The 12,095-nt window shown below is 39.0% G+C and overlaps 1 protein-coding gene across 24 annotated transcripts in view; it reads left to right on the forward strand.

The window, feature by feature from the left end:
* The window catches only part of macf1a (microtubule actin crosslinking factor 1a), a 599,766-nt gene that overhangs the window by 484,623 nt on the left and 103,048 nt on the right, over positions 1 to 12,095 (forward strand). For 20 of the 24 annotated variants that reach the window (XM_063033713.1, XM_063033717.1, XM_063033726.1 and 17 more), the window contains 3 exons: positions 2,803 to 2,969; positions 6,221 to 6,380; positions 8,598 to 8,924. In XM_063033713.1, the coding sequence (XP_062889783.1) occupies positions 2,803 to 2,969; positions 6,221 to 6,380; positions 8,598 to 8,924 (654 nt within the window). The remainder of the gene's footprint in view (positions 1 to 2,802; positions 2,970 to 6,220; positions 6,381 to 8,597; positions 8,925 to 12,095) is intronic. The other 4 variants (XM_063033725.1, XM_063033724.1, XM_063033728.1 and 1 more) reach the window with 1 other exon arrangement.

The raw sequence follows: 12,095 nt of genomic DNA on the forward strand, positions 1-12,095 counted from the left end.
TAGATACGTTAATTGGTCATTGTAAATTGTCCCGTGATGAGGCTAGGGTTAAATCAGGGACTTCTGGGCAGCATGGCTCAAAGGGCTGTATCGTAAGAAATAGATAACAAATAATTAAAATCATTAGGTACATTAGAGTTTTCTACCAATGTCCTTTACAAACAATTTTTCATTGAACCTGAGTTGCATAGTGTTCAAATCTGATGCTCCCAGTATTTAATCAAGTGTCTTTTCAAAACGCACTCAATCCTGGGAATATAACCACTCTAAAGAAATCTTAATGAAATCCTAAAAAGGCAGATTATACCAGAATAGATGCGGTGGAAAAAGGATCATAATAGTCATTGCCCCCCCCACATCAAAATTCAGGTGCAACCAAAGTGCAAGTGTGGGCAGTCTGTTTGGTTATGTAGGATAGTCAGTGGGATTCAGTTGGGAAGGAAGGGATCTCATCAGTAGGTTGTAGATTTGGGAAAAGGTGGGAAGGGGTTAATTGATGCAGGATTAGAATTTGAGGGGGCTCCCTCCCATCCATCAGGGACACTTATCAGGAGCGCTGCGTGCACAGGGCCCTTTAGTATTGTTGAGGATCCCACCCATTCATCCAGCATCCTCTTTGACTTTCTACCGTCAGGCAGGAGACTCCGATGCATAAAAACAAGAACAGTCAGGTTGGGAGACAGTCTCTTCCCTCAGGCCATTAGGCTTCTGAACTCCCTGTTGCATCGCATTCACTAATTAATCTGTTCCGTACGTTACAATATTTATTTAATGCACTCTGTTTATTTATGTGTAATCCATCTGTAGATTTCATCCTTACTTTCATAAATTATTGTGTGTTATGTGTCTTACACCCTGGTTTGGAGAAACCTTGACTCATTTGTCAGTCTACATGACAATAGACTTGACGTGATGTGTTTGCCTCAGGACTTGCTTGCAGGCTTCTTAAGGAAATGCTGCATTTTAAGCCCATGTTTTCGAGGGACCACCCAATTAAAGACATCCTTGGGACAATATATAAAGGCAGTTTACACCAGATTGAATCAATTTTCAATTAACTACTTTTTTTTTAAAAAACACTTAAACCATGAGGATATGAGAGATATTGAGATGTTTAACATTGTTGAAAATGGCTTAGCAGTGGGGTAAATGTGATTTAAGATACGTTTATAAAGAACCATTATTAAATCAGTGCTGGAATACTCGAGTTTCACTTGTGTATGTTGTTTTAAGATCAACTTTCCTTTTTGCTGTCTGTTCTATAGTGTGGTTAATTTGTGAATGAGAGGATTCAATAACAAAATAAACAAGCACAGATTTCAAGTGGAAGGGACTTAGTTCCAGGCCGCCAATAAACATTCCTGGTTTTACTGTAGTAAAAGAATGATTTCTCCGCAGTGGAGATGATCAGAGTTGTGTTTATGAATGTCTTTGGATTTAAGGGATGTAGTTCAATAGGAGATGTGATATGGACTGTTCTGGTGGTACTGGAACAGTTCCAGCTTTGGGAAGTGCAGTTTGTCTATTTGTAGTTAGAAAATCATTACTCAAGAATGCCATAAACAGAAGAAATTCTGCAGATGCTGGAAATCCAAAGCAAAACACACACAAAATACTGGAGGATCTCAGCAGGTCATAGATATAACCTGACCTATTGAGTTCCTCCAGCATTGTGTGTGTGTGTGTGTGTGCGCGCGCTTCAATCTAGAATGTTTGAAAAGGTTGACCACAGGTAATGCCCTGCAACCTGTTTGCAGTCGTAAGCTCAAGTGTTAATTTTTGCAATAGATGGTGAAGATCTAATCAATAGAGTGGGATCTTCATCGTGAACCATTTTTGGGTGACAGTTCTTTTGGTTTGTCTGTAGCCGTGCTGCAGGACAAGAGAAAGGAAAGTAGATTTATTTATACTGTGGAATTGAAAAGCTTCCACTAAACAAATGATTATTTTCCCATTAAAATTCATTCCTGATGGAAAATATGGTTGAAGAAATGAGAAAGAAAATTCTGTGCATTTTAAGAAGTTCATAAAACATGAAGGAAAGCTCAGATAATCCAACATCCAGTTATTTAGACTTTCTATTGGTTCAGCAACTGAAAAATCTGCTGGAGGAACTCAGCCGGTTAAGCAGCATTTGTGGAAGGAAAGGAATTTATCAATATTTTGGGTCAAAACGCTGCATCAGGTTCCATATTTGGGGTTTCAAGCTGAAATGTTGACATTTTCTTTCTTTCCCTGGATGCTGCTCTTCCCAGAGTTCCGCCCAGCATCTGCAGTCTCTCGTATCTCGGAATGGTTAGGCTTCCAGCTCACTCAGTCCCGAGCACAGGGAAGGTGTGTTGGCAGAGGCAAGAGTTTGGCACATGGCCAGAGCAAGCATTGTGACGACGGGTCAGGTGTTTACTGGAGTTGGAACCAAAAGCATTAGAGGACAGGAATGTGGGTAGATTTGTGACCAGAGACAGGGTCTGGACTGTTTGTATGTTTGCTACTTTCTTTAAACTCACCAGGTTCACCAGGAAAACTTAATATGTAAGATACAATGAAATGTAAGTGTGCTTAAGCTTTTAACAGGAGAAGCTTCCAGTGGGCCAAGAAATCCACAAATGGTGCAACATCAAAATCCCAGAAGTATTTTACTATATTAAGAGATACTGGTATCTTTAGGTGTTCGGGGCCCATGCTTCATAATATTGTTCTATGGGGAAAGCAAGAACAAATTTAAATCTCAAATTCTTGTAAACCTTTGCCACGTGCTAATTATTTATTTTTCTTACCCCGCCCCCCCCCCCCCCCACCCAGCTCCTGCAGAGACTGCTAGATGATCGCAAATCCACAGTGGAGATTATTAAGGCAGAGGGAGAGAGGATTGCTGAGTCTGCCGAAACTGAAGAGAGGGATAAGATACAGAAACAACTGCAAAATCTGCGAGAGAGATGGGACAACTTGCTCAGCAAGGCTGCTGCAAGGTACGTGGCTCTTTTATTTTCATTCCGGTAGAAACCAAACAAGGTGCTCTTCAAATGGTATAAAAATATTCTTCACTGCTCGAGAGCTAGTCATGCTTAGCCAGGCACTGAATTTGAGGTCCAGATATTTTCTGATTTATTTTAATGCATCAGGTCTGCACCCGTCCTTGTCACTGACCAACATGGTGAGTGCAAACCTATCTAATACAGGTTCGTACTTCAGGTTCAGATTCATTAATTTATCACATGTACATAGAAACATACAGTGAAATGCATCATTTCTGTTAACAATCAACACAACCTAAAGATGTCAACTTGCATTCCCAAACCTGGATGGTAATTACCTGCATGGTGCAGGGAGCTTGCATAATAGAATATCAGCACTTTCCACTATCACTGGAAAATCACTTTGAAGAATTTAAATAATTTTATCAATAAGGACATTAAATGAAACATTTCAAACTATTAAAACCAAATCATGCTTAAGCAATTTATATCTTTTGAAGAATTAATTTATTTCTCAGACCTCATCTCTTTTCTAATGAACTTGTCACTGTGTGTGCACTTGGTGTAACCTGACAAGATTTCAACAGTGAGTTTCCTCTGTAAGTCCTGGAGAACTGTGTTAGACCATCATCTACTGCTGGATTCTGTGAGGTGTCCAGCAGCCGACCGTAGTCATGAAATGACAGCTGACGGATACCCTGCAAGTTTTTAAGATTTTTCACTTTCTGGCTTTTTTTTCACTTGGTGATATTTATGCAGGAAATAGTCAGAAATTCAACTTTGAAATGTCAGAATCTCCTGGCAGAACCCAGCCCCAAAACCTCCTTGCTCAAATAATAGTACAATAATGTGGTAATTGCTAAGATTCTTATCAGTATTATGGGAGGAAAATAAAACATTTATAGATCTTTGCGTTTCTAAAATTATAAATGTCATTATAGAAGCAATGTCAGAGGACAGCATTTAAAAAATTGACCTATATCTTTATTGTTGATTATATTAACTCCATATGTTTGAAAATAGAAATGGCCTTAATAGAAGAAAGCTTTTTCTTTTTGCATTTGAACTCAAAAAATCTCAGTGTCTGCTCACTTTAAAAGCATTTGTACAAGCTCTCTGTGTGCGAACTGAGAATAAGGTTTTGTAATATTTTTTGTGTTCCTACACACATGACTGCATTTCTGGTTTAATAATTTTGTGAATTATGCAGATATGCAGCTGCAGACCAGATCACTGTTGACATCCTTTACAACAGCCTAATGTCAACCCAGAATAATAGTTACCCCAATTTAAGTTCTTTCGTGTACTCAGTGTTCAGGATTTGTAATTTGTAAGAAATGTAAGCATTTCTTCTGAGGAGGATACACTAAAGACTCAAAAGATTAACTTTGATCATCGCACGTACATCGAATCGTACAGTGAAATGCATTATTTTGCATCAATGACCAACTCAGTCCGAGGATTATGTTGGGGCAGCCCACCACGCTTCCGGTGCCAACGTAACATGCCCACGTTTCACTAACGCTAACCTGTGCATCGTTTTGGTATGGGAAGGGAAACTAGAGGGCCTGGAGGAAGGACGTCATGGAGAGAATGTACACACTCCTCGCAGGCATCGGTGGCAATTGAACCCCTATCGGTAGGTGCTGGCATTGTAAAGCAATGCACAACTGTGTCCCTCTAGGAGAACAGTTCATTCATTTGTATGTATTTATTGATTGATTGAGCTACAGTGCGGAGTGGGCCCTTCGAGCCCGCTGCTTAGCAATCCCCCATTTAATCCTAACGTAATCAAGGGACAATTTACAATGACCAGTTAACCTATCAACTGATACCTTTTTGGTCTGCGGGAGGAAACCCATGTGGTCATGAGGAGAACGTACGAACTCCTTACAGACAGCTGTGAGAATTGAACCTGTGTCACTATGCTACTGTGCTGCTCCTGAAAGTTTTATTTTAAGTGCTAGGAATATGAGTAAGACTCGGTTTGAATCTTATGATGCGGCTTTGTAAAAAGAATACCTCTATATAGGCATTTGCAAATGAAAAGTACAGCACAGAGATGCACACAGTTTCTATGGCACTCCTCTCAATCACAGTATTCACATAGGATAAATTTAAAATTAAATGTTCCTTGCCCTGTAGCTCAGTAAAAGTTTCTGAATCCATGATTGTGTAGTAACATTTGGATCTGAGCTATACGTTCTGCAGATCCAGGGCCAGTCTGTTCCTCACTCTCAAGGTATAATGCCACTGGAAGTTTGCAGAAGATGCTGCAATTTTGTGAACTCTCATGCAAAAGCTTTGATGCATTAAAAACTCCAACTAATTGATGATACGTGAAGGATCTAGGCCTGAAACGATGACAGTTTATTCATTTCCATGGATGCTGCTTGACCTGCTGAGTTCCTCCAGCATCTTGTGTGTGTTATTCTGGATTTCCAGCATCTCTTGTGTTTATCATTAATTGACGACCCCATTGATCTGATCTAGTCATGTCTTCATATTGATTTTCTCTTGTGTGGGGTCACGTGATATGAAAGCAGATTTTTTTAAAAAATGTAACTAGTTTAAGCAGTCACCACTCGGTCAGGTAGGGTTAGCTGAGAATTGTTCTTTCTAAATCGGGTTAGAGAGACACTGAAGCTAGTAAATATGGAAGTGTTTTATTCAGCAAAAATGAGCAACAAGCATCATATTGAGATGCTCTTGGAAGAAGCAGACAGCTCGACCCAATACTACATGTTACTTTATATGCTGAAGATCAAAGGTAACAGCGGGACACTTCTATAGTTACAGTGTATTTACAGTGCTTCCTTTGAATTACATATAGTTTTCAAACACCTATGTCTTGACACCCACACTCCAGACATCCAAAATGAATGTTTATCAGCATTGTCTGGTTTGCAGTCAACTCTAGTCTGTAGCTCCAGGGATGCTATTGTTCAGGGCTGCATTTTAAATTCAGTCGACAATCCACATTCAGGTCTGAAAATTGGCTGCTGTTAAAAGTATTATCTTCTATATGCCATAACTCCAGAATACGCCTTAACAGTTTAAGCTGCCACAGCCTGGTCAGGTATCTTAGCTGAGAATCGTTGGTTGATCTTTCTGAATTGGGATATATTAAATGTCACTTCAGATTTATATTGATTTGTGACTCTGTTTATATAAATATTCCCACTACAAAAATACTTCAAGCTAACTTGAACGATCACATCACCTTGCTTTATATATCCATACAGGCAGAAGCAGTTAGAGGATATTTTGGTGATTGCAAAGCAGTTCCATGAAACAGCAGAACCCCTGAATGACTGGTTGACCAGCAAGGAGAAAAAATTAGCCAATTCTGAACCTGTCGGAACTCAAACCGCTAAAATACAACAGCAAATTGCACGCCATAAGGTAAGAGATATTCAGTATCAATTCAAACTCATTTATGGACTACTTTTAATTGACATCGGTGCTCATGGTGCAATTTTTTTTTGTTTTGTTTAAATGTAAAAATGTATAAGAACCGATTAGATCAGGGGGAAAATACCTACAGTACAAAATCCCAGTGATTTAGCATAAGTTTCTGAAGTACACAGGATTCCAGTTTAATTTTAGGTAATTGCAGTCCTGAGATAAGATCGCTAACCTTCATTAAACAAAATGCAACCGATAGAGCAAGTAGCAGAAAATATTTGGGTATAGAAAAGTACAAAGCAACACACATAAAATGCTAGAGGAACTCAGCAGGTCAGGCAGCATCTATGGAAGTGAATAACCAGTCAATGTTTTGGGCCACGACCCTGAAATGTCAACTGTTTACTCTTTTCCATAGTTGCTGCCTGACCTACTGCGTTCCTCCAGTGTTTTGTGTGTGTTGCTTCGGATTTCCAGCATGTACACACTTTCTGTTTAGAGAAAAGTGCTGTCCTTTTTAAATTTTTCATGGATTGCACAGAAGAAAAGATGAACCAGGAGTAAGCCACTTGCTTAATGCCGTTGTGCTAAAAGAAGCAATATTAATATTGTTGCAAATAAGCCAGAATTTGTCAGTTTGAATTAATAGACATTGACTTTATCTTTGGTAAAAGTCTTGCGGCAGTGTATGTGAATTAAACAGTTTTGCAAATTCTTTCAAAAACGTTTATGCGAGTTGCATAAACAATCTACTCTCATATCTTAAAATCTCTTTAGTGCTAACTTCATAAAGGCATATGATACACACCTCCCCACTATTGAAAGAAATTTAATGTGAGGATTTTGTCTTACTGCATTAGTTTTGTTTCAATTAAGAAACTTCTATAAATTTAGCTCCTTTAAAAAACAATATCTTGTAACTTGTGGAGCTCCTCCACCCTCCCCCACCAATTCACATGAGCAACAGGGCTCTAATCAAGACTCTTCTAATCTCTCGTTTCTTGCCTCATTTATTAGTTATCCACAGGGATCCCCTTGTGGTTCATGCAGGTGTCCTTTATTGCAGTGTTAGAGTTGGCAGTAATCGCAGCAGAGGATAAGGAAGAGGTGGAATCAGAATTGAACCAATCATGTCTTAGTTGAACGTTCATATTCAAATAAAATTTACCGTACGGTTAGGTGATAGAATCCAGCTTGTTTTCTCTCCTTCAGAACTGATTCCAGCTAAACTCTACAAAACATTGACCCTTGCTAATTTGTCCTCATCCATTCACTGGCTGAGCTAGCTCATTGGGAATGCAGTTTAAGAATGTAAATAGATTTATAATTATTCAGTCTCCGCTGTGCTAATTGATTTTATTCAAAGGGAATAGCTGAGACGAGCGTTATTTTGAAAAATAGGGAGAACTGTTCACTTACAACTTCTCGCCACGTGCTGGTGATTAAGAAGCAACATCCTTGGGAATGTTGTGAAAATCACAACTCAAAATGGTCCCTGTGGCCAAAGGAATAATCTGTGTTATGAGATACTATACAGCAAAGTATGAAATTATGGATAGGAGTATCTGTTTGGAGTATTTATTTTATATTTATAATGTGTTAAAATAATGCCCAAATTAGTGATTTGAAAGTCTCCAATGTGCAGTTATAAGTAATCTGTACTCAATATTTTGGCTAAACTTCATTCTCTTCAGGTTTTATTTTAAATTGTGCAATATTAATGTAGAATGCTGTTGAATATAAGTGGAAATGTTTTCTGCATTACTAAATTGTGAAGAATTAGCTCCACAGATGTTTGCTTTCTTGCACCAAGAGAACTCATTTATTACAGTTTGCTTTTAACTTGAAAAATGTTTTTAAAATTTCTTTGAAGTTGTATCAAGATCTTTTTGTTATCTGGCCTGGCTGTCATAATTTTTGCTGCAGAACATTTTAAGCCTTGTCAAATTTGCTGGTGTATAGCCTAGATTTTTCTACTAAGGCCTATAAGAATTGTATCAATTCTAAGTTGGAGATTTTCCAGCATAACCTAAATGTTTATTCTCCATTCTCTTTTGCAACGCTTTGGAAAAATTTGCAGTGTTATAGATTCAAACTAAGCACAAGTTACTGTATTTATGTTGATGCATGTCTTTCATATGTTAGTTCCGTTTTGTTTTTGTTCAGATTTTTCAATTCAGTTTCTTCATTGCTATAATTTTATCCTTGGTTCAGGCATTAGAGGATGACATCACAAACCAAACGGAGAGCGTGCACCAGGCGGTCGATGTCGGCCAGTTTCTCATGACGTTGAGTGCAAAACCAGACCAGGAAATGGTAGAGGACAAGTTGGAGTCTATCCAGACTCGGTATAGGGAGATTAGGGACAAGTGCAGCCGAAAGGCAGTCCTGCTCCAGCAAGCCCTTGCCAATGCCAAGATCTTTGGAGAGGAGGAGGTGGAGGTGTTGAATTGGCTGGCTGACGTTCAGGACAAACTGAGTCTAGTGGCCATCAAAGATTACAAACCTGACATCCTGCTTAAACAACACAAAGAGCAGCTGGTATTTCATTTAATTTTCCTTTTCGTTTTATCATCTGTTGTATTAATTTGGTTAATTTAATCTATGTGTCTCGAATTTTATGTTGATTTTCACTTAGTCTGATTTGAGTTTCTTCACATTGTTTCTGTTATAGTTTTTGGTTGAATTTTAGCACATGTTCCATGGTGTCTCCAAGGATTATTAAAGGTGCAATTTTAAAAAAAGCCTTTTCCAAACTAACTTGTTAAGAACCAACTTTATTTAAACATTCCTTAAAAATATGGGCTTAAATGCCTACTTGCATAGAACAATATTTGGAATGGTTCCTGAGTAAATTCATGCCACAACAGAAATTTCAGTTGTGTACATTCAGTTGAAGGGTTCAGGCATTTTCTAAGTCGGGCATATACATGAAAGCTTTGCCAGGTGATGCTAACAGTCTCAGTCCAACAAAGTTATTCAGCAGCAGGATAACTTTAAGATGGCCTGCCTGAGTATGTACCAAACCTGGTGCTTGGAACCTTACAAATCTAAGCCCATCTCCACTACTCACCCACTCAACCTTGTAAACCCTGCTGACCAAGAATTACAATGCCCTGCCTAACTGACCCCACCACCTGTCAACCACTGTTCATGGACCCAACTCACTGCCATGCAAATGTTATCTCCTGCATGTCCCTTCTTCCAATCTATAACCTTCTTCCCCACCACCGCCCCTCTCAAATCAACAGACCGACCGACTGACCAACTCCCCCCACCCCATAAATACCTGGTACCTTCCCATTCTCCCACTTGCCTCTGTGAATGACCATGACTTTCTAGAACTTTTTCTCCGTTTCACCTAACAGAATTTTTCTCTTGAGTTTTATTCCTCATCTACACTGCAAGATGTCTCAATCTGCCTTGACACATTATGCTATCCTTAAATATTAAAAAAAGGTAAAAATATAATGAAGTATTAAGTCAGATTAATGTAGCAGCCAAAAATTCAAATATACAGTGGATTCCAGTTAATTGGGACACATTGGGACCAGTACATTTTGGCCCAAATAAGCAGCTGACCCAATTCTCCGAAGTTTCATGGAAGTAGTTAAAGAAATATAAAAAAAAGATGAACTTATTGTTTAACTGAGTAACGAATGCTGTATTTTAATAAGATACAGATCCAATTAGAGCACTGCAATATTACTACACCGTTATAAAACTGTGTATTAGCTCCTAATGGTTATAGACGGAGGAATTCGTCCATTAAGTGTGCACTGGCATAGTACTCGATTGGTAAGTTATCCACTCTTAGCCCCTTAAAGCATCAAAGTTTCAAGCTATTCCCGATAACCAAAAATTTCTTTTTGTCAGTTCTTGAAGTATTTGAACAACTCAACACCTTTATATGATCCATTGCTTTCTTTGAGCCTGATAGTGTTGCGTGTTTGTAGCAAGGGGAATATTTCGGTGTGGTGCGATTAAAAGGAAAAAGGCCTGTTGGCCTGTTTCATCAGCATTGTAGCTATCATCTGCACAATATTTTTGAAGCAAGTCAGGGAATTTTGGAGTTTCCATGTTTTTTCACTTAAAGCATCAGCACTGCATTTCTTACCGTGTGCTTTCTTGAATTAATTGTGGTGCCTACATTTTCGTGACCCATCTTAGCTAGCTCCTCTGACTTGTTTTTTTAATGGTGGTCTGCTGACACGCACACCTCGCCCAGTTACAATGGAAAACCATTGATTGAGGGCCTGGTCAACACCCGGATGCTTACCTTCACGCTTTTGTTTTTGGAAATGTTTCCCGTTGTCCCTCACGTACTGCCCATTCTTCTCGCAGTTTATCTTGCTGATGTATCAAGCGTGCAGTTATGGATTTTCAGCACTCCAGTTATCTCTGCCAGCTGACGTTGAGTGCGGTTAGGCAGATGGCTTTTAATTTGAATGAGTAGGTTAATTTTTTTTCAGCCAGCGTCAAATCTTTTCAAGGCAAGGGTCTCAAAGTTTAAAAAAAACAAAATGATCAAAAAATCACTGCCTTTCAAATTGGAGTCCATCGACCAAAATGGATAACGTAGTACAAGCACGCACAACTGTTCACTCTAAGCACTGTGTAGAGTCTTAACAGCCACGCAAGTGCACGTGACTAGCCGTCTTCTGTCCCAGATAAGTGGTATAGTGTCCCTAACAAGCGAAGGGAATTGTGGCTGTTTTTTCAGTTTGTGTCTGTTCTTTAAGAGTTGTCCCAAAATAAGTAGCTGCCCTGATTAACCGATGGCCCAATTAACCAGAATCCACTGTAAGCAGTCACCATCATCACACCACCTTGATCATTTTGTAAGTATGTTCATTTGTTTTAAAAAAAGATTATTTTATTTTGAAGTTATCACTGCCTTGATTCTTCATTACATAGTCATTTAATTGTTACCTGCTGAAGACCAGCTCAAACCCACTTAACCCTGCGATGGTAGTCAATTGAAGTAAACACATTTGGAACAGGGGGTTCTGTGGATTTATTTATTGGGATACCGTGCGGAGTAGATCCTTCAAGCCATGCTGCCCAACCCACCAAACCTCCCCCCCCCCCCATTTAACCCTAGCCTAATCACAGGACCATTTACAATGACCAATTATCTTACCAACCGGTATGCCTTTGGACTGTGGGAGGAAACCAGAGCACCCGGAGGAAACCCACGCAGTCACGGGGAGAACGTACAAACTCCTTACAGGCAGCGGCGGGAATTGAACCTGGGTCGCTGGTACTGTAAATCGTTGCTCCCCCTGCTGTAATTAAATTAATTGGAAGAAAAAAAAATAAATGGAAAAGATATTTTAAGTAAGCACTAAGAAATAAATGGTAAGATATTTAGTATTTTAGCTTTAACTATGGATTTTCTAATAAAAGTATATTTCCCTCATTCAAATTGCATTTTAATTGTGAATGACATCAGTTTTGATTCAGAGCTCTAACTTTTGCAAGTTTTAACAATAACAGTTCATAATTGGTGCATGAAACAGCTATGCTACAATTAATTTTCAGGTTAATTTTAGCCTAAGGTAATTTAATGATGTAGCTAGTGCTGAGGAAGGCGTATGTGCGTGTGTTGCAAGCGGAGGTTTAAAGAATGGCTGCTCCTTTCACTGTACTTTCAGCACTGGTAAAAGCAGCTGCTCTTTAATTTACTTTCCTTTGGCTGCAGTTCAATTT

This window comes from Mobula hypostoma, chromosome 26, assembly GCF_963921235.1.
Source record: "Mobula hypostoma chromosome 26, sMobHyp1.1, whole genome shotgun sequence".
Classification (NCBI taxonomy): Eukaryota; Metazoa; Chordata; class Chondrichthyes; order Myliobatiformes; family Myliobatidae; genus Mobula; species Mobula hypostoma.